The following is a 22603-nucleotide window of genomic DNA, read 5'->3' as shown; positions in this document are numbered from 1 at the left end:
TGTGATAGGTGAAATAATGCTCTTCCTCCCACCCCCATGATATCAGGTCTTAAGCCCTGGAACCTGTAAATATTTTTTATTTTCCTTATTTGGGACAGGGTCTTGGCATATGTAATTAAAATATGGATCTTGAAATAAGGAGATTACTCTAGATTGTCAGGGTGGGCCCTGAATGCAGTCACATATATCATAAGAAGGTGGTTTATAAGATCTGACACACACACACACACACACACACACACACACACACACACACACACACGGAGATATGGTGATGAAGCAGGGAGGGATTTGAATTTGGGAACACAAGCCAAGTCATGCAGACAGCCTCCAAAAGGAAAGGATTCTTCCCTAGATCCTCTGGGGGGGAGCACAGCCTCCTGACACCTTGATTTTAGCCTAGTGATCCTGATTTTGGACTTCTGGCTTCCAGAACTATAAGAGAATCAATTTCTGTTGTTAACAACTTTGGGTACTTGTGACAGTAGCCACAGGAAACTAATACATCCCTCCTCTGAATCTTCATACTAAAGGTGACAGTGAATGTTTTGATTCTACTTCTGCTGAGAGTTGAAATCTAATTGCGCTCCCTTTGAATCTGAGCTGTACTCAGTGACTTACTTATTAATACACTGTAGCAGAAGTAATCATCTGGGCCTTCTGAAGCCAGATCAGAAGCCTTTTAGATTATGTCTGGGTCTCTTAGAACACTCGCCAGTGGAACCCAGCTACCTTGCTGTGTGGAACTCCAAACAGCCCCTTGGAGAGAAACCAAAGCCCCCAGCCTTCATTCTGCAGCGAGCACTGAGCTGACAGGCAACACCAACTTACGAGCTTTGTTTGTAAGTCATCTTAGAAGCTTCCAGGCCAACTAAAGCCACTTTAGCTAGTGCTGTATAGGGTAGACAAGCTGTCCCTTTCTGACTCTGCCAAAACTTGGAGTTGTGACCTAGATAAATAAGCTACCAAGTTTTGAGAGTGGTTTGTTATGCAGCTAAAAATATCCAGAATGAGCTTTAAAAAAAGAATACCAGTGCTCTGCTTCCCTAGACCCCTGTTCCTCCAACCTGATATCATTGGCCTTGGCTAAGATTCAGGCATTGGTGTTTTTTTTTAATGTCCTAGATGATACTAATCTGTGTCTAGGATCGAGAACCACTGAATCCCAGAAAAACTTTGCCATTCTGAATGAGGAATTTTACAAAGATACCATTTTTTTTTTATTTTTCAAAATTTTTCTACTTTAGTCATTGATTGTCAGTGTGACATATAGTCCATCCTACCTTTGCCAACAAACTGAGCAACATAGTATCAATAGGTCACAGTAGTGCTCTCCACTTTTCTCAACTCCCACTTAGAAATTTTTGGGTATAGGTTGATATGTATTTTTAATGTCTTGTTTATATTATGTTTTTGGTTTGTTTATAGAATAGTGATTTTTGGGGGGATCATTTGTCCCAAATAATAAACAAAAGTAACCTTGCAAGTCCCTTCTATTTTTCTGACATTGGCAGAGTGTTATCCCTAGTCATATCAAATGTTTTTTGTTTGTTTGTTTGTTTTTGTTTTTTAATGCAAGTCCTATTGCCTCTAAAAGAGTTAGCCAAGACTTCTACACGCTATTGCCCATCAGTCAGGATGGACTCATGGGCCCTAAGTATTTGTCAGATGCATCCATTGGCCACATCCGCAGAGGAGTCAGAACAAACTCAAAGGGGATTGTTGAGGGATCTGTGGAGAAGCCCAGAGGCAGACTAGGAAAGACCTCAGCAATGAAGCCACCTTACTAGTATCTCATCTCTACCCTCCTGATGGCTATCGCCCTCCCCTCTTCTACTCCTCTCTTCCTCCACTCCCTGTCTGTTGCCAGCCTCAGATTTCAGACAGACCCCACCAGCTCTTTTCCTACATCATGTGCCCATTTCCTTGGTGCCTGTTTGCCACCTCCTGGCTCTGGCCTGTGTTCTCTACACCTGCCCTGCTGGCTGACCATCTGTCCTGCTGCCCCTGTTTACTTCGAGCCCCTTGGATCCCAATGGGAGGGCAGTCTCTCCACAGAGATTCCAATGACCTTGGCTCTTTGTAATCAGAAGACCCATACGCAGCACCTCTTTCCAGTATTGAAACCTTTCCAGTATTGCAGCCATTTCACTTGCTCCACAGTGATCTGGCCTCAGAGTTCCTCTACCAGAGCCAGTTGACAGCAACCAAAACAACTCTATGAGGATATTTACACCAGAGCTAGCAGTTTCCCTTTCAGCTCAGTTTGGTGTGTGACTCATCCTCAGCCTATGCTAGAGAGGTGCTTTGTAATGGGTCTTGTCTCACCAATCTAGACCTTAACCTTGATGACCAGTAATTTGGAATAAGCATGTTTAATTAAGAAAGTTCAAGGGTAATCTGAATGGTTCTCTGTGGAATGCAAATCCCACTGTTGGTTATATTGGATTGGCGGGAAGGATGGGAATCTGGAGTCAAATGAATTCTTGAAATACATGATTCAACGTGTTGAAACCAGTTTCTTTAGTGTATGACTTCTTAGAGTCTTTATCTGTCTCTACCTTCCTATGAGCAGTTGGGCTAATTCTGCAGGCAGAAAATATGTTAAAGCCAAAATGGACTGGCCAAGGATAGCAGAAGGTTACAGGAGCTCCTCGTGACGTGGAAGACCCATAGATGGGAAGGGTTGTAGCCATTCCTGGCTTAGTCTCCCACACACTGTCACAGTTGGTTTCCCAAAGATACTTCTTTCCTTTTATCCTGCTCTATGACCTATGCTGGGCAGTAAGACTTAGAGGGTTTATAAAGGTTCCATCTCTTAGATGCCACATCTTCATAAGTGGGCTCTGGCATGCATCATTTCTCCAAATTATTGATCGTAAATCCTGTTGTCACGAGACTATCAGAACTAGTGATCCAAGAAACTTGTTTTTTTTTTTTTTTTTTTTTAACTATAGATTTTAAGGTCCTCTGTCCTACAGTGGGAGGATGGATAACACACAAAGACCATCACCCTCAAAGGGATTACATCATGCATAGATGGTACAGTCATTTCAGTAGAGCCTGAACATATAATAAGACATGCTTACCTAGAAAGTTATCCCAGATACCAGTGGAAAACTTGACTCATATTTTGGGTTTGGATTGGTCAAATGGACCTTTCAAAGGTATACTCTTGACCCAGACCCTACCTCAGCTTCCACATTTCCAGGTATCATACATTGTGGATGCTGAGTCCAGGCCTGTAAGATGTTAACAGATGGACTCCAGCCTTTATTTATACTGGGGAGGTTAAGAAACTTTGTTGTTATATATTTAGGAGAGGAATTATCCCTATAGGAACAAGAAATTACCTGATTCTGGCTTCCTGGGTGAGTGCAGGTGAGGCTAAGTCTTAGGATTTTAGGTTACCTCTCACTCACCTTGGCTACCCTTGGCACCATATGGTGACTCCACAGGCCCCTGCCATTGCTAACCAGCCTCCAAGTTCATCTTAAACATTCTCTGATCTTCAATGGATATTGGGGAGCTACACAAGTTCACCAGGGTCTGCATCTGATGGTTGACCCATTTCTTGTCTCCTCTTTCCTGGCTGGCCTTTGCCAAATGTAACCAATGTCTAGAACAAAAATCAAAACTTTCTAGATCTCTGTAGACTTGAATACATCAAAGTCATATATTGACTGACACCTCAGGCTAGGATTATTCCTTACCAAGATTCAAAAACAGTATGGCACGTGTCTGTCTTACAGAGGGAAAAAAGCAAATCTTTGATAACTTATCACCTACAATGGTTCATGGCATAATTCTGCTCAATGATAAATATATTTTTTTCTGTAGACACCTAATTCTTCTTGCAAGTGGAAATTTCAACTCTGAGATTTTCAACTTTGTATTTTTTTTTCTGGGGCAAGCCTTTGTCTCAATTTTTAAGGTTCTAAATCTTAGGCTTTTCCTGCGTGGCCTACCAGATTACAGACTTTAAAAGAAGAATACCACTTCATTTCCTACATCAGGAGACATTTATAGGTCTAACCTCTATTTCTTTTCCCTACCCACCATGTGTAAAAATAACCCTATACGAAATAGCCTTGTGGACATGCAGAGTATGAACTTTGGATCAGGCTTTCACTGAGTTCAGGTTCTGCCCATGTGCCCTTGGGAAGTTATTTAGCCCTTAATGCCTCAGTTTCTTTATATGCAAAATGGGGAAGCAATAGCAAGAACCTTAAAGTTATTTTGAGCATTAAATAAAATTTTACTTACAAAGTGTTTAAAACAATGCCTGGTACATGTTAAATGTTAGCTGTTTTCAGTATACACACTAGACTTTTGAGTGACGTCATGTTTTTAAGAGAGCAACATGCCAGGGTACACTTCTCCACCCATGAGGCCCCCTAGCCAACCCCTTTCTTTGACATCTTGCTAAAGGCACCTCGAATGTGTTTATCCGTCTTCACCTTCCTATGAGCAATTGTGCTAATTCTGCAAGCACAAAATATACTAAAGCCAAAATGGACTTGCCAAGGACAGTGGGAGGTTGTAGGAGGCTCCCTGTGCATGGGAAACCTTCTGTAGGTGGGAAGGGTATGGGCATTTCTGGCTGAGTCTCTGGCACTCTATCACAGTTCATTTCCCAAAGAACTTTCCAGCTAAGACGTCCCATCTCATGCTTTTCTTCGTTCCTGACTTAATGACCTGGGCTGGGCAGTACGACTTAGGGGGCTTGGGAGGATCCCCATCTTTATTTTCTGTTCCTTAGGCCTAGATACATCCAATCTTTCAGACCCCATCCTCTGAAACCCACAGGGTCCATCTAACTCAGATTACTAGAAGACTAAGGAGCCTAGGGAAAGAGGGATTCTTAATTACCTCTATCCTTTCTTTTGTTCCCTTTACTTAGGGTAGAAATCTGATGACGGACACTATAAACCCAAGAGATATGACCCAGATGGGGTCTTCTCAATATCTTCATGACATACTGTGGTTGATTCGATGAGACACAATATCCTTCTTTCCCCCTTTGGTCAGCCTGTTTTAGACTTGGATTTACTCTCTTTATTTCTTTATCCATGGGGATTTTAAATTATATGTACCTGGCACCTACAAGGACAGAGAATCGTCATAGTCAAGGCTACCATTTATCGATTTCTCAGTAGATGCTAAGAAATGTGTGCACACTGTTCTATTTGTACTTTACAACAACCCTAAAAGAGAGGGGAATGGCATTACTTTCATCTTACAGAGGGTAATCAGAGGATACTAGATGTTAAATAATTCATCCATATCACACAGTTAATAATGAAAAAATCTGGAATTCAGACCCCAGATTCCTTCTTCCAAAGTCCATGCTCTTGCCCATAGGGCTGTGCTGCTCCATAGAAGAATTGAGATGAGCAGGACAGAGATTGGGGTCACCCTGTCATGGTGCCGCCTCTTCCGCTCCACACAGTCCAGCTACCAGGCCTTTATCTTCCCTCCATCAAGATGGCATGTAATTACATCTCCAACTGGTCAACCCCCCCAAAAAATACCATTTGCATAGCTAGACAGACCACTCATAGGCACACCTGTGCTTCCCATTTCTCATACCACCACACCCATTGCATGATCACTTGGCTTCCTTTCCCAGGTTATGTCACAAGGGCATGCTAACTATATCTTAGCACTGATTCATTGATAAAATTCCTTCATGGAAATGCTGGAAGTTTGATGGGAAGTCTTAGCCTCATTTTGTAGATGAGGAAAGAGCTCTATGGAGTCAGTGAATGGTTTAGCTTAGGTCGTGAGGCTTGGATCATTCCAGAACCTATTCCATGATACAATCTCATGAAAAATACAAAGTGTAGTTTATGATAAGTTCCACGCAAATGTAAGGTCCTGATACACTAGGAGGACTTAAACAATTCACATCAATGGACTGCCTTGCTGAGGTGAGGATTTGTTACCTGGCCTACCCCACGTGGAGCCTGATGATGAGCAGGTGAGAACTCTATACTCCCTGCTCCTCATCTCCTTACCCTGACTCTTATCCTTTCCCTAACGCCTTACTTTTTAAAAATATAAGTGGACATTTGATGTGTGTTCACTGTGAACATGTGATGCTGCCTCCCATAAGAGAGCAATTTCAGATGGGAGAGTGGTGATTATATGCAACACAGCAGTCTCTCTGTAAAAGCAGAAGCGGATGTTCAGCTGTCATTTCTTTTGTTGCCGACGTTTTACCGCCGATACCTAGCAGGTCTCACTCTGTCCATACGCATGCCCTAGTCCGGCTCCTCCACTTGGTAAACTAGGAGACCACCAGGTAGCCTGGTATCTGAGGCTGCTGATCCTAGAATATGCCCTTGGTAGTAGAAGGCACACCCCACCAGCCCTGATCCCAAAGCCTGTGCCTCCCCTTTCCCCCCAACCCACGCCAATGGAAAAGGTCTTTCTAAGTGAAAGAGAATCAGGTAAGGAAGAGAAAATGGAGTGACACTTCCATCTTTTAGGACTTCTTCCATGGATCACCATGGGAAACATCTTGCATGCCTGCTATCCTCGCCAACCACTGCAAAAAAGTGGTGTCAGTTCCCTCCCCACAGTGGAATATTAAGCCTCTTGCTCTGCATCCTGATAAATCCTGAAGCCCAAGAATATAGTTTGATACCCCTCACAGCCTACTTTAAATATCAGAGGATGATGCAACTTGGCCCTGTCCCAGTCTTTTGAGTAGCCTCCGAGAGTGATTCTGGATCTCCTGTAGGAGGTGCTTATTTATTGCTGGAGGATCCTTAGACCCAAGATGACTTGAAAGCTAGTGGGTCCTAGAAAGAGACCAACCGCTCCCCCCCTCCCAAGGTGCCGCCTCAGAGCCATCCAAAGAAGATGAGAAAAATTAACAATTACATTAGACATTACAAGGTCTCTGGATATCCTACAGAAGAAAGAGTATCAGGAAGCTGTCCGCATCTCAGTGTGTACTCAGCTTTTAGCACCATTTCTCCACTGTGCATCTCAATGCAGGCTCCATCTCAATGCTTATTTTCTTAGAGGTTCTAAATCCCACTTGCTATAAGCAATCTCCAAACTCGAATCCCTTAAAAAAAAAATCTTGCTGTACCTCTACAAGGTAAATGCAACTTTTTGGCAGGTCAGGATTTTATGCTGTAATATCTGTGCTTCTGACCAGTATGGGTGAGAGGTAGAGGTGGGAGTAATCACACAGAAACCCTCATCTGCAGACCCACTGTGCGCATACATGGTGGAGACAGACTCTGGCCAGGAGCACATGTTTTGTCCCTGTGTGAATGTCTATGTCTCCCTTGATACTAGAAATATTAGCTCTTGCCTTAGTGAAGGCCTTGACTATGTACCACAGAACCAATTACCTCCTAGACCAGAGGAAAGGGAACTTTAACCGCCTTCTAAATTGTGGAACTTAGAAGCAAGCAGATGACTGCCATACTTCCATCAGTCTTTCTTCTCCCTTTCTTTGCCCTCTCCTGATCATCTCCACCCCTATACATACCATCTACTCTTCAGCTTCTCTCTGTATTCGTCTATAAGCTTGGTAGAAGATTTTTCACTCATACAAATAAATAGAAGAGTCACTTTAACTAAGAGACCAACAAATTTGAAACAATTTCTTGGGACAATAAAAGCCCTATACTGAGACCCTGACCTTGACAAGAGACAACCTGTATATCCAGAGAAAGGCGTAGTTGTTTTTGACACTAATATCTGTATGTTTCTGTCCCTGCAGCCTTAGGAAAATCCAAAGGTACAGTATCTTCGGGTAGCTACAGGCCATGTTCAATCTCTGAAAATTAAGTGAGCTATGCCTTAGTGAGCTCTGCCAGAGGGTGAATGTGCCGTGTCTGGTTGCTTGGCCGACTTACTTGAAGCCTTCTGTGTTCCCATCATTAAAATGGAATCAGAGCAGAGAGTGACCATAGGCATGATCTGCCCTTTCCCTACAGTGTAGAAAAGTGGGTGTGGCCTGCAGAGAGGGCCAGCACAGGAATCCTGACTCAGCCCTGCGCTCTAGACCACAAGTGACATAAAGAAGGACGGATATTTAGATGTCTCCTGCTGGTTGGTGCCATGTTCTAGTCCCATGCTGGCCGTGTCCCTGTCCCACCCACCTGCACTTCTCACTTGGGAGGAGTGAGTACCCCCCAGAGAGGCTGCATTCTGCCCTGAAAGATCAGCTGGCTTTGGCAGAGGGAGGAAGCACAGCTGCCAGCTGTGCCAGAGCCACTGGACGAGGCCTGCACGGGGCAGCCAGGATGCTCCAAGCGTCGCCTGTCAGTGGAGCCCTGCCAATGCCTCGCTTCCCTGGCCCCAGGAAGGTGCTAAGGCTGCGCTGCTGTTCTCCTAACACTGATGTGCTTGAATGTGTCCGCTTCATGGGGGAGGGAGCCCGTCACCTGTCATGCGTGGGTAAGCACGTGTCTTTGTGTCCCTCACCAGCATGGGCGTGAGGGTGATGGACACATCCTGGGTGGCTCGAAGAGGCTCCTCTGCTGGACGGAAAGGGTCGTGTGCCCCACCCTCCATGCAGCCCCCTGCCCCGCCCGCAGACCTGCCATCGCCTCTGCCAGAGCAGCCCCCGGACGACCCCATGGTGCCCTCGCTTTCTCCATCAAGCCTGGGCCTCCAGCCCGGGGCTGAGCGAACCAGGTAAGCCTGGGGCAGGCTGCCTGCAGTGCAGGGGGTGGCGGGGTTTGCTGCTCCCACTCCAGCTCTCTTGGATTCAGTCATTTCCCCCTGTTTCTAAGCATTTGGGTTGGCTCTCTGCATCATGCTGGCACCTAGTAAGTCATTCACAGCTCCTTGGATTATCAGATAAAGGCCAGGCTTCCCAAGAATAGCATCCCCAAGCAAACAGCAAAACTATCAGGCAGCAGCTTGCTGAAGCAACGTGAGGAATCTCAGTTCCCAGCTCTCCATTTCCCCCTCCAAAGCCATTATAACTTCCCTATTTTGAAATTTAAAATTTCAATGTATCTCCTTCTCCTGTACCTTTAGATTCATAGGGGCCATTTTTACTGCTAACATGGGTGCAAATCAGGGAAGGAGTGAAGGTCACGTGGTTGCGCCAGCCTGTGTGTGAATTTTGCTGCAGCCACACAATCCTATTTCCATTCTTTTAAGAGAAGAAAAAAGAGAAAACAAGCTCATTCCATCACTAGTTCAGTGAACATTTATGGAGGATTGCGTGCATCCAGACATGAAAGATACAATCTGGGGTCTTAAGGTATACACATTTCAGTGAGCATTTAAATACTCACAAATAATTAAGGCACGTGGTTGTGCCCAGCATCACAGGGGAAGGAGGCTGTACCCGGTCCTTCCTGGAAAAGGGGCACAGTCAGAGGGGACTGTAGAAGCAGGAATTGCACAGCAAAGCAACTTTGCCTGTTTCTATCTACTCTCAACCATTCAGTGAACTAGGAAAGCTACATCAAATCAAACGCCACTGTGCATTCTGTTTTAGAGGACACAATGTTCCTGTATGGTCACTGCTGGAAAAAAATTTGGAGACCTTGGGAAGCTAAACCTTTTAACTCAATTTTTGCATGTGTACACACACACACCATTCCCAAAGGAAAGCATTGCAGGCTTTTTTTTTTTTCTTTTAATGAGTAGAAGTTACTTTTCCTGTGAAATAGGGAAATAAGGGAAAGAGGGCAATCAGAGTTTGGGAGAGGAGGACTGACACGAGATGTACTTGGGTTGCTGCTGATGGCTCCAACTCAGGATGGGAGGACACCGGCCCTGGCTGTGTACTCGCTAGGTTTCAGGTCCACTTGAGAGAGGCGGATGGGGAAGAGTGAGTGCAGCGGAGAAGCAGAGGCTGACGGCTGTGGGAGGATACAGATGAAATGGAGATTTTCTGGGAAGGTTCCTTTTACATACACTCACCTCATCCTGATTCCCCATTTTCTAACTGAGACTTGGTGCCAACAATATTTGGCATGTAAATAGCATTTCTAGAAAATCCCCCTCGGAGATAGATTTCCCCCTCTGAGGTGTTCCCAGAATGTTATGGATGGGAAGCCTCACAGTGTCACTCATGGGCAGGGAACATTGCCCACTGGTTCAGATTATTTAAAAGGTCAGTCCCATTGCTGTACAGTCAGACAGCATACTGTCCCTTCTTCCTGGGGTAGATAGTCCTGTAGCTTTCCTCTGGGTGTCAATGTCCTTATTTGTCTTGTACCTCTCTTCTCTCACCACATGGATTTCTCTCAATACAAATGAGTGTTCTATTCCTCTTTTTGTTTGTTTGTTTGTTTGTTTTTCTGTTTCTGGGACAATTGCAGCCCAGATGATGTTCTTCCAGTTGCTGGATTCCTGTTTTTCTCCCCCTCCCCTAAGGATGGCAGGCTTTCCCCTCTCTGTGGCTTGCTCTAACCGTCCCATTCCCTACCAGGTGTGACCCTCATCCCCTCATCCTTTCAAGGCTGATGGCTCGCTCCAGCCAGGCTCAGCCCCTACTTCTCTGATTGGCATTAACTCTGACCCCTGCTTCCTGCCCCTTTGCACCCCAGGTCATTGAGTCCTGTGTCCTCACATGGCTGTAGCTATGCCTCATCCATCTAGGACTCCTAATAACCACCTTACACTACTACACTACACCTCTCCCCACTGGGTCAGCTGCACCTATGCTGGAGAGAGAGGACCCAGCTACGTAGGTAAATACTTGTCTCTGCAGTGGTGGGGGAGTGTACAGGTGGTAGGGAAAAGAAGGATGAGCTTCTTGGGCCCTGGATTCCTTGGACAAATGTCTATCCAGAGAAAAGCAGAAGAGTCTATTACCCCATAAGAAACCATTATTTTTTTTTTGCTTGTTTTGCGTTTTTTTCCTGTTTCACCTTCCTCTTGCTGGAGGCAGAGATGGACAGAAGGGTAGAGTGATATTTGGCACTGATACCTGAGTGCCTGGTGACCTTGGGCCTGAAGAAGAATGAAAGACGAGTTCTTGCTCAAGGAGTGAGGCAAGGGTTTTCTCTTTTTTTGTTGTTGTTCATTAACAGAATAGATAAAGGAATTGTTGCCCTTCTAATCCTCTGATGAAATGGCTTTTTCCCTGGGGAATTACTGAAGCGTGGTGTAACACTCATCCTGAGACGAGAGAACTTAGTACTACCTTGAATGAGGCCTTCCCTCCGTACTTTGATAATATTCACTGTTTCAGCCCAGGTGCTTCCCTGCCTCCAAGCCTTTTTCACTATAGCTCAGTGGAATGAACGGTATATTCTTAGTTATTTAATATTTGGAGTTTCTAGACAAATTTTGGGAAGAAATAGGCTATAGATGCTTTTGTGGGAGAGGAATAACCATTGTAAAGAATCTAGGTTTCCACAATTCCCGCACCCTACCCAAGGGCATCAGAATCCAGGTAAGTTCTAATACAGATGACAGATGTCTCCCAACTCCAAATCACCTTCCTGATTTGCCAGGGGCTACCTGGAACATTATGCTAAAAATGCATGGGGGTGGATATGGAGATGGAATGATAATATCTGCCCTGAATGGTGTGTTGGGGAATGGAAAGGAGTGAGGAGTCGGCCATTTGTTTGCTGTCCCTGGTCTGTGAAGTGGAGTTAAGTAGGGTGTCTTTTAACATATCCTTCAGAGAATGCCTGAGAAGCAGCCAGCAGTGAAGGATGAACTCTCTTTGGGAGTTGGTGACCCAGGGTGTCCCTTCATCAATCCAAAAGACTCCAGAGGCCCTCACTGCCATTGACCCTGTTCCCACCTCCAAGCCTGGAGGACTTGGACAGGTCCACATTCAGAGCACAGCCAGGGTCTGTGTCAACCCTACCATTTGCTGGGACCTGCTACTGAGTTTGGGTCCCAAAATTCCTCCCCTGCTTGAGGGCATGATGGTAGTTCAGAGAAAGCAGCTGGAGGGCTGTAGAACTGTGGCTGTAAGGCTTGTCAGGAGGAGCCTGAGTCATCAGCCCTCATTCAGCACACTGACCCTGTGAAGTCCTCTTGCTCTGGTATGCTGTGGATACAGAAGAACAAGAGCACGTAGGTGTTCCAGTTTCAGAATGGTTAAGGATCCCAGTGTTGAACATGGGGTAGAGTGGGTATGCTCAAGGCCCCTGCTGCCCATTGCTCATGGTCTCCAGCTGCAGGGAGACACAGGTCCCTTTCTCAAGTGACAAAGGCATAGAGAGGGAGTAGTTGGCATTGAGTGCCACATAGAGGAGTGGGACCCAGGCCATCTGACCCCCCAAAAGGGACGGTCACCACTGGGGGCATCTTTGAAGACTTTAAGAAGGGGCTTAGACAGACCAGAGCTGGGACAGACTTGTGCTGGCCCAGAGGAACATGTATTTGATCCACAATGCTTGTGCGGATGTTGCGTGAGTTCAGGGTTTCTCTTTTCTCCTGTGTGTTTATGTTTCAGCACTTCTAAAAGCAAGGAACTTTCTCCAGGATCTGGACAGAAAGGAAGTCCAGCTTCCAGCCAGGGGCCACCCTGCGTGGGGATACAACCAGGTGCACAACTGGGCACCAGCCCCAGCCAGCCACCCGCAGACCAGAGCCCTCACACCCTCCGGAAAGGTATGTCACCACCACCCTCCCCATTGGCTGCATGCTGCCTGAAAACTCATTTCTCTCACTTAGCATGGATATTTAGAAACTGTGTAATGGCTTAGTGAAACATGCCTCGTCTGAGCATTAGAGGTTTTGGAAGTTAACAACTCCAAGAGGGATCATTTCATCACTGTTCCTCAGTTTATTCACTTAAACAGTGGGCTCATTGGAGACATGCATAGGCATTGCTTCCTGTTCACCAAGACCTCTGTGCAGAATCACTGCTCAGAATGACATGTCTTCCATGCTCGCTTCCAGGCTCTACCACCATCATTTAAGATGCTGTGTAGAGTCTCCTGCAGGAGCCCCTGCCCATCAACCAGGGCCTCGCATAGCTGCCTGCCCTGCTATTTGTGGAATGTAACAGAGGAGGGAATCAGATTGTTTCTACAGGAATCCTGCCCTTCCATATTTCTGTTTTAGAAGGTCTGAGAATTTCTACACTGACCCCTGAGCTGCTCAATCCAGAATCTGCCACTGAAACTCACTGTAAAAGGCCCAATTCTTCTCTCTGGAATGACTCCCAAAAGCTAAAGACGTGCTCTATGCTGATGTTTCATAAATGGGGAGCTTGAGGGAGTGTGTGCTTATCTGAATCTTTTTTGTTTGTTTGCACCTTATGACAGCACTTTGCGAAGTATTTAACTTGTTTGAAATAGCTTATTGTTTAATTCGTTCCCAATTCAGGTCTTTCCCAGCCTCTAGGTATGGCTTTAGCGCCAGGATTTGTGGAACAGGGCTCGCTCACCTTATTCACACATACCTTCACGGCAGGTGCTTTCCAGCCTTCCTGGCTCCAGGCTGCTGTGGCAATGCCATTATCCAAGTGTGCTCTCACCCAGCCCTTCCATCTTGTCTGTTTCCCATTCATTCCTTACACATCCCGCAAATAGTTATTGAGCAGAGCTCTGAGGATGTTACAGAGCAGCAGGAACAGCCTCTCCAGAAAGGTCAATGTGGAGCTATAACATCAGGGTGTGCCTCTTGGGACACTGTCGGTTGTATGGGACACACTTGCAGACATAGGAGTTGGGCCACAGTGGTGGTGGTAGGATTTTAGCATTCCAGGGTGTTTCTCCAGCAACAACAGATTTTCCTTATGGTCTAGCTGTAGCTAGCTCCCTGGCCATCTTTGTATCACCCTCTGAAGCAGGATGATCGCTAAGCCATTATTTTGTCCAGTGGAGTCAGGACTTCTGGTTCAGGCTAGTTTGTTTCCTAATGCCAGTAGCAGGTTGGCCTTCCATTTTTCACAGCTCATTGGGCTATGTGGTGAATGCAGACTAGAATGATGTAGGTCCTTTTCCAAAGTGATATTCAGTAGCTCAGAGCCATCATTTGAAAGGTACAACTTTCATCTCCACCATTGCTCACTAATGTCACACTTACCTTTTTTTTCTTTTTTAACCCTCAGCCTTTTGACAATGTGCCCACAGTTTTACATAATGTTCTTGTCTTGTCACTACCCAGAAGTGGTAAATGCCATCACAAACATCATGGCGATATCACTGTGTCCTCCCTCTTCCAGTTCATTTAGAAAAGACACATTCAAGAATGATGCCTGGGGTCTTCATTTGCTTCTCATCCAGTGGAGTAATTCCTACATCAGCCAGTAGAGCTGAAAAGTGGTTTTATTCTGTCACGATTATATGATGCTTTATATACACGGTCCCATTTAATTATTGCAATGCTGTGGTGAAGAGGGTTAAATAAAGTGCCCCAGGACGTGCAGTGGGTAGGACAAGATAAGAATTTGAGCCCATGTTGGTAAGACCCTGAAGAGCATGTCCTTTCTTGTCCACACTGCACACTGCGAAGACATGCCAAGGAAGTGCACGAGACATCATTAGAATTTTTTTTTTAGCAGCTTAAAAACAATAAACATTTATTATCTCACAGTTTTTGAGAGTCAGAAATCCAGGAGCAGCATAGCTGGGTGGTTCTGGCTCAAGGTTTCTCATGTGGTGGGAATCAAAATGTAGGCTGGGTCTTGGGTCATCTGAAGGCTTGACCGGGGCTGGAGGATCCACTTGCAAGATGGCACACTGGCATGGCTGTTGGCTGGAGATCTCGGTTCCTTGCCATATAGATGTATCATGACATGGCAGTGACTTCCTCCACGGTGAGTGACTCAGAGAAGAGGAACTCAAGGTAGCGTCAAGGTCTCCACCAGCCCTAAGGCTCCATGGTTGTGAGTTTCTCCATCTCTCTCCTGCCCTCCCCAAAGGAGGGGTGGGGAGTGGGGGTGGGGGAAGTGTCCCTGGTGCCTCCTTGAGGACCTACAGGACAATTTCTTCCAGAATTAGTGCTACCCATAGCCAGTACCCACTTAATTCTGATAGATCATTGGTTGCTTTTGCAAAATGTTTGCTCATCATTGGGATCTTCTGAATGTTTGAATTTGTCATCCTTCCTAGTTCATTTTCAGTTAAAGATATAATGTATTTGTCATCCTTTAGCATGGTTAAGTAAACAAAAAAGGAAAATGAAGGCAATGCAGAGGAGGTTGGGGCAATGATGTACTTAAAACAGTGCTGTGGGTCTGTACATATTTGCACCCAGAGACTAGGATTCTTAAAAGAAATCACCTCCGAGGCAAAGACACAGGACTGAGGGAAAAGACAGAGGAAGGACAGACAAAGCAGTGGAGGCACCAGACTTCTGTGGCCATAGTACTTGGTCATATGTCCCTGTTATGGGACCCAAGGGCCATTAGACAGGTTCAGCCAAAAGTCGGAGTTTCCTATTCTGAGGACAGTCATCCTGTCCAGGGTCCACTGTCATAAGCTGAACTCCAGTTGTCCTCTGGTGGACCCCGCATCACTGACTCACTCCTCCTCAGTGTGTCCCTGACACCTTTTACCACTCTGAAGTGGTAACAGGACACTGGGAAATCAGTCACTGCCTGTGGATAGGAAATTTGTCCTGCAGTTTGGGGGCAGTAGGGTGTGTAGCTCATGGCAGGAATCCAGAGAAAAGGAGAAGGAATTAGTGAACAGCTTAGAAGGTATTAAAAACGTGCAGTTCTGGGTGAATTTTGAAAAATTGCATTGGCTGCTGGAGGTGGGGGCGGGGGTGATGAAGGGTGTGCTAACAGGCCACACGGACAAGGGGGTCATTTAACAACCTCGTGCATTGTTGTTATTGTGTTGTGTTCTCTCTTCCAGTTTCCAAGAAGCTGGCGCCAGTTCCACCCAAGGTCCCCTTCAGCCAGCCGGGCGCTGCGACTGATCCGTCTGCCGGCCAGCCATCCCCACTCAGCCTGTCTCCTACGCCACCAAGCACCCCGTCACCCTACGGACTGAGTTACCCTCAAGGGTACTCCCTGGCCTCAGGCCAGCTTTCCCCGGCTGCTGTAGTCCCTCCTCTGGCCTCTCCTTCCAGCTTCACAAGCACTTTAACCAAATCTCGGCCCACTCCTAAGCCCCGACAGAGACCCACCCTGCCGCCTCCTCAGCCTCCCACCGTGCATCTCTCAGCCTCTAGTCCGCAGTCCACGGAGCATCCCGTGCTAGATGGCATGTCCCCTGGGGAAAGCATGTCTACAGGTAACCAAGCCTTGGCTTCCTCAGATTTTCCCATGAACCTTAGCAAAATGTGCCAAGTGGAGGGACTGCTGGTGCCACTGGCAGTTAACAAATCACTGTTTCCCGTGGGATCACTGTGCCTGTGCCATGTGTAGTTTCCTAGAGGCTCTCCTTAGATGCCTCCCGTAAGCCAGGGGGAAGCAGCTCAGGGTAGATCCAAGTTGTTTCTCAGAGGGGTTTCTTAGGAGGTTCTCCCAATCGAATGCCTGTGGGCCCAGGGCTCTGATACTGTTCTTAATTTGGGGGTCGAATGCCCTGAGTTCCTTGGAGTGGTGCTTCAGGAGAGGCTAGAAGCTGGATCATGATTGCAGAATAGCTGGCATCAAAGCACAAGGGAGGTGTTGGAGGCTTCCTTTGGACAGAGCCCAAGCACCTAAACAGGTACAAACCCATAGCTTCAGAAGAGACACTAAGAACCAAAGACATTTTTTTTCCTATTAATTAAATAAGCCTAATTAGAAAAATGTATTTCTAGCAATATATATTTAGAAAGGGGTCAGTTTCAGAAAAGATGTGTGTCCTGTGTTTCTTAGAGGAGCTAATTGGACAAGCCCACAATTGCTAAATTTAGTTTTGCTTTAAATTTAAAATCAAAGATGGAGCTATTTGCCCCATAAAAAAATGTATAAGCATGAAATCACAAACACATACCACATTTAGCAAAAACCATTTGTTGATTGGAAGAAGAGGACATTTTGAAACATCTCCCCAGACATTTTGACCACATGAGATTAGAAACTCAGGGCATCTTTGTGGTGGCCACTACAGTCAGCATAGTATTTTCCTTGTATAGGGAGGTAGGCCAAGTGTTGAGGTGTCTTGAAATAAAGCTAGCCTTTCATCTCACCAGGCAGCAGAGCTTGGACATATATATTTAAGTGTTGTTCCGAGTAGCAGAGGTGAGACAGCTTGGGATGAAACATACACACCACACAAATATCACACAGATATCACACAAATACACACATATGCACACACCCACAACCAAACCACACACTACACAGAAACACTACACAATCAATACACTTACATGCACACACATATGTACATACCACCACATACAAACACACACTACATACATACACACGCCACAAGGACACAAAGAGCAATGTCGTCCTGGATGTACTAGGATTTCTAATAGGGCTTGTGCTTTTATCCTCACGTCCTTCTCTAGGAGTCATGGTGTTTTCCCTTGATTGAATGGTAGGGATGAGCCTGTGGGGTTCAGCTCCTTGCTGCCTATGAAAAGCCTAGTCCAACTTGAGTGTTTGCAATAGGTCAAGAGATTTAAGTATTGTGGGGAGCAATATTTCAGTGAGTTGAGTTCTTTATTTTTGGATGTGATTAATATTGAAGGTACACCTGCTGTCATCTTCCCTGAGGCTTATGAAAAATTAAGGCAGTTCTGCCTTGAAAAATGACAGCGAGGACCACTTCCCACCGGTGGTTTTTGTTGGTGACATTATATGTCCTGAATGAGCCCTTATGGGAAGAGCACAGGCCTGCTACTGTCAGGGCTCATGACCACACCCCAGGAGCTTGTGGTCACCCTGAATCAGCTAGAGAGGCCACCTCCCCAACACCTCAGCTTCCTAACTTCTACAGCCACCCCAAAGAAAGGACACAGGGTAGTCTTGATACTGGAAGCAGTAGAATGAGCAGTGGATAAGACTGAAGAGAAATAGATAATAGAACAAGGTGAAATTTGGGGGCAAAAAGTGGGCAACAGAAAGCACTGAGGTCAGGCAGTGCCTCTGCAGTCACCTGAGAAAGGTAATGACCCCCTTTCCATTGTACCAGCATAAGAACTGCTACTGCTGACCTCTAGAATCAGTAATGCCCCCCACCCCCAGCCCCCAAATGCTGTTTCGTTTTCATGTTCTTCGGCAGCAGACTGTTGTTCTGTCCTTTACGTGCAGGCCTGTGAGCCAGAGTAGAAGCTGTAATGATTTGGTGTGGCCCACCTGACTGTGATACTTGGCATAGTTTTTGTTACGTTCTTGTTTCATCGTGTTTATTCCTTTCTCCGAATCCTATCATTGTGTTCTTGCAGCTGTGTGACATGAGTGCCGCAGTTTTGGATACGTGTGAGGGGGATGTTCAGGGTAAGCGGTCCCAGCCTCGCCTCCTGTCCACTCGCCCGAGCCAGCCAGGCCACAGCTCTCGGCTCTGCACTCTGCATGCGGCTCAGACCTGCATGGCAGCTTCCCTCCTGTTGCCTTCCCCAGCCTCAGCAGGAGCTGCCAGGTCCATGAGCTCATTTGGCTTTTTGGGATCACTGGCCTTTTTTTTTTTTGGTTTATTTTTCTTGTCCTTAGGAGATGGGGGAGAAAGCCAGGCAGGGTTCGAGCTCATCTGCTCCCACCTTACCTAGTCTCAGCTCCCCTCTCCTCTCCCTGTGGTATGGAATCGAAGGGGTATGTACATGCCTGTTCTTCATGACGCACCTTTGTCATCATTGGAGTGCCTGCTGAAGACTTCTTTGCCCAGTGTCCAAGGATGATTCTTTATGTACACATTGGTTTAGGGAAGTATCCTGATGAAGGACCCACCCAGTGCTGTGGACACAGCCTCCACCAGTGGCCTGGAGCCTGTTTGTAGATCTCCACTTTCGGACGGGAAGTCTAACTTGCCTTCCTCTAGGCTGAGACCACTGGCAAATTCTGAAGAATCCATAATGTTAGGTTCATCCTGAGCTTATTTTTTCCTCATGTATATGGCCAGCCAGATCCTTTCTATCCAACTCAATATTTTGGGAGCATTTATATCAGTTTCTGCCTGGTTTCCTCAAAAGAGCAGATGCTTAAAATTAATCCAAGGCAAGAACATGAAAGCAGCCAGAAGGAACCAGGTGTTTTTGCCCCAGTAAGAAGGGGCAGCTAGAGTAAACGAGGGAAGGGCCCTCCATGCCCCCACGAAAGCTGCTAAGCCTACGGTCCTGTGGAGACCAGTGACAGGCATGGCAGGAGGGCATTCGGCACCCACAGACAGGTCTCCTAACAGACACTTTTGGAGCTTCCTCTGAAACAGGAAACAAGCTATCTCCTCCAACACCCCTTGGCAATGTCGGTGGGGCTTCTTTTCCTCAGTCCTGCTCCCTGGCTACCTGAGCCACCTTCCTCCTCAGGGATGTCTCTAAGGGAACAGCCAGGACAACAGCTGAGCAGCTCATTTCAGCTGGGGGTTCTTTACACGCTCTGTTTGTGATGTAAACACATCATCACCCTTTGTCGTTCCCATTTGACAGCTGGGACATGGAGGAGGTAAGAAACTTGTCCAAGGTTATACTTCCTCTAGTGACAGAGAATCCAAGCTGTGTCTTACCTAGCAGAATGATGCATGGCAGGGGGCAGGGGGGCCCCAGGTCAGGAGCAGCCACTAGGCCCCAAGGGATGGGCTCCAGCAAAGAGAGCAGGACACAGGCAGGCCCGAAGGCCTGCGAATGTCCTCTGGTGCAGGAGGAGGTGCAAGTGCCTGGGGCTGATCTGAGCCTCAGATCTCCAACCACTGCTCCATCAGGTAGCAAAATGACAGGCTGGGATGACATTTTGAGGACTGTTTGGGGGGTGGGGTAAGAGAGAAGGACCTTTGTCAGAGAGCTTTCATGTTTGTATAATGTCTTTTAGGATGGTGTCCAAATGTCTGTCTGTCTGTCCACTTGGTATGCCATTCTTTGGGCTGAATGTTTGTTTTACCAAAAACAAACAAACAAACAAACAAAAAACACCCCCAGGTCTGGCCTCAGGCTGCTCCCCTCCTAGGTACCACTTCCTCTGTCACACGGAGTGCTGTTAGTAGCCCGGGTTGACAATGAGGCTAAGTGGAGGCAAAAACTAAGGCCAAGGAATGGGGTAATGTGACAGAGTAAAGGATGCAGCGTCTGTGGTTCTGAGCTCTGTTACAATGCAGCTGGCCTCTTGCAGCCCCCAAGAGCCAGCAGGCTCAGCCTTTCCAGTGCGCCCTACACCGCGTGGCCATGCCTATGCTTATTTGCTGGCTCTAAGGACTTGCTTTTGCCAGCTCACAGATACCCCAGATCCCACAGATGCTGAGCCATGTTACCTCAGGTTCATTCTTCCTGATCCTCTCCTAGGAAGAATGACCTTTTAGTGCCCTCAAGAAGGCTATACATCTAGAGGAGAAGCTTCCCTAGTGCTGAGAGTTGGGATTTTCTGGCAGTTGGGGAGCAGTTTACTGCCAGGGTCCTGGGGGATGCCCTCAGCCCTGCCCCATCAGTGACCTGAAGTGTACTGTTTACAGCTTTAGAGGTTTCTGTGAATGGCAGGCCTTCTCCATCCACTGAGAAAATAGAGTATTTTTCCACTGCCTGCACCCTGTCCCTGCAGACTTCAGGGAACTAAATGCAACCCTGAAATCTCCAAAAAGCTGTCAGTCACTGAGACCGGTCCAGAAGGCAGTGTGTGTGGTAGCCTGCTGGGAGCTGTCTTAGTGGTCCTTTGTGACCCACCCCAGCAAGATCTGGATGCTCATCCTATAGGCTTGTTTGGTAGAAGCAAAGAGGCCCAACCCTAATGTGACCCTGCAATAAAACGCTTCCATCAGTCCCCAAACAGGCAAGCTCTCCAGTAGCCAAGCCATTGCCGCTTCCCAACCCTGACTGTAGTCACCTGCCATCGGCATCTCCTTAGCCAAAGCTCCTTTTCAGCCACCTCTCTCTCTGCCAACTTCTAGATCTTGTCCACTTTGATGTCCCCTCCATCCACGTAGAGCTCGGGTCGACACTCCGCCTGAGTCCCCTGGAACACGTGCGGCGACACTCGGTGACTGAGAAGAGGGACTCGGAGGAGGAGTCTGAGAGCACTGCCCTCTGACATGTGTGTACATACGTGGGCCGAGACTGACACACCACCAGGAGCACCCTTGGGCCTGCCAAGCATTCTCTGTTGGCTCTTTGCTGTCACTGCCAACACGAGGCTGGAGTTTTACAGCAAACTGTCATCTCTGGCACGTGTGGCAAATGTCGGTGGTGCAGATTTTGTTTGTTCCCTTTGGGTGGTAACTTTGGCCTTTTGTTTGATCTTTGCCTTTTGACTTTGTGCCTATTTTGATCCACTTTTAGCCTCCATGCCAAGCAACAGCCCTCTCCACCCAAGGGCTTGCCTGTCAGAAATGTCCTCTGCAGGGTGGTAGTGTGAAGGAGGGTCAAGTTGCCTGGTTAGAACTGGAGCTGCCCCCTGTACTGACAGCGAACGTCAAGTTCTTGCAGTATCAGCTTAGTGGCTACAGAGGGAAATGGGATAGCAGGGGGCCCTTCACTTACGGTGGGACTAGATCCTGGGCACTGACCTGCCTACTGCACAGGAGAGGGCCAGCCTCTGTAAAAACCTTTAAGGCTGTCCTTAATCCATGGGCTCTAAAGTAAATATCTTAAAAATAAAATTTCATTTCCTAAGTTTTATTTTTCCACACTGTATGACTGAAAGCTCCCATTCCTACCTTATTTTATACTTCTGAATTCAAAAAATGACCTTGAGGGTATCCAGAGGGCATAAAGCTAGCTTCCTATATCCCCCCAAAACATCAGCTCTCAGATAGTAATTCCATCCCTCCGGCCTCTCAGTGGCACCCAGCTCATGAGGTACGTGGAGTCCAGGAATGTGCCTTATTTCTGGACGTCACAGGTGAATAGCAATAACTTTGTTACCCAGAGCATGTAGAAGAAAGTGAAACTGGCCCTTGGAGACTTCAGGCCAGAGCCGTGGACCCTGTGGTGTGGCAAGCTTCGCTCACCAGCTTCAGGCACTTGTCCCTTCTCGTGACCATCCATTCTCGGGGAGGAGGGCCAGGAGAGCACTGGAGAGCCTAGCCACACTTTGGGATTGAGGGAGTGAGGAACAGATTTGGGTCATGCATGCAAAGTCACACTTTAAAATTTTATCCTTTTAAAACAGGTATGATAGACCTATACATGATATAATATTTGTATATATGAAATCTATATTTGTTTAATTTGAGCCATTCAATCTAAACCGATGTACAGGTGTACAATGAGAAATTTAAATGCTTATTTTTCCCAACACAGTGTAAAATAACCCTTCTCAAACAGTGGGATTTGCCAACTTTTGATGCTAACAGCTTTGCTCACTTCCTGGCAAGGGCAGTTCAGTACCCAATTTGTAATGGAGCCCAGGGGTTGAAAGTACCTTTAAATACATGTACAAATAGTTGTCAAAAGTTATCTTATTAAAATAGATTTATTATCCCTGAGTGTGGCCTATTGTCTTGCTTTAATAAGAAACTTCTGGGGACACGGGTCTCAATGTCAGATGCTGCCTGAGGAGGAAGCCTGAGGGCACTGCTAGGCAAGGCCAAGTCCTCAGTCTGTGTCTCATCAGCTGAGTTTTTAAAGCATTTCTATATACTCTTGTGTAGGAAGAATATAAATAAATACT

At 46.6% G+C, this 22603-nt stretch overlaps 1 protein-coding gene across 5 annotated transcripts in view; it reads left to right on the top strand.

Annotated features, from left to right (window-relative positions):
* The window catches only part of ARHGAP44 (Rho GTPase activating protein 44), a 181106-nt gene extending 158688 nt beyond the window's left edge, over nt 1-22418 (top strand). Inside the window, exons 17-22 of one of the 5 annotated variants that reach the window (XM_016158065.2) lie at nt 7748-7765; nt 8458-8667; nt 12413-12570; nt 15771-16151; nt 18244-18295; nt 20883-22418. In XM_016158065.2, the coding sequence (XP_016013551.2) occupies nt 7748-7765; nt 8458-8667; nt 12413-12570; nt 15771-16151; nt 18244-18251 (775 nt within the window). In that variant the 3' untranslated portion in view covers nt 18252-18295; nt 20883-22418. The remainder of the gene's footprint in view (nt 1-7747; nt 7766-8457; nt 8668-12412; nt 12571-15770; nt 16152-18243; nt 18296-20882) is intronic. The other 4 variants (XM_016158063.2, XM_016158067.2, XM_016158064.2 and 1 more) reach the window with 4 other exon arrangements.
* The last annotated feature ends 185 nt before the right edge of the window (nt 22419-22603 follow it).

This window comes from Rousettus aegyptiacus, unplaced genomic scaffold (genome assembly GCF_014176215.1).
Source record: "Rousettus aegyptiacus isolate mRouAeg1 unplaced genomic scaffold, mRouAeg1.p scaffold_m13_p_6, whole genome shotgun sequence".
Taxonomy (NCBI): Eukaryota; Metazoa; Chordata; class Mammalia; order Chiroptera; family Pteropodidae; genus Rousettus; species Rousettus aegyptiacus.
This window is presented reverse-complemented; position numbering and strand designations above follow the sequence as displayed.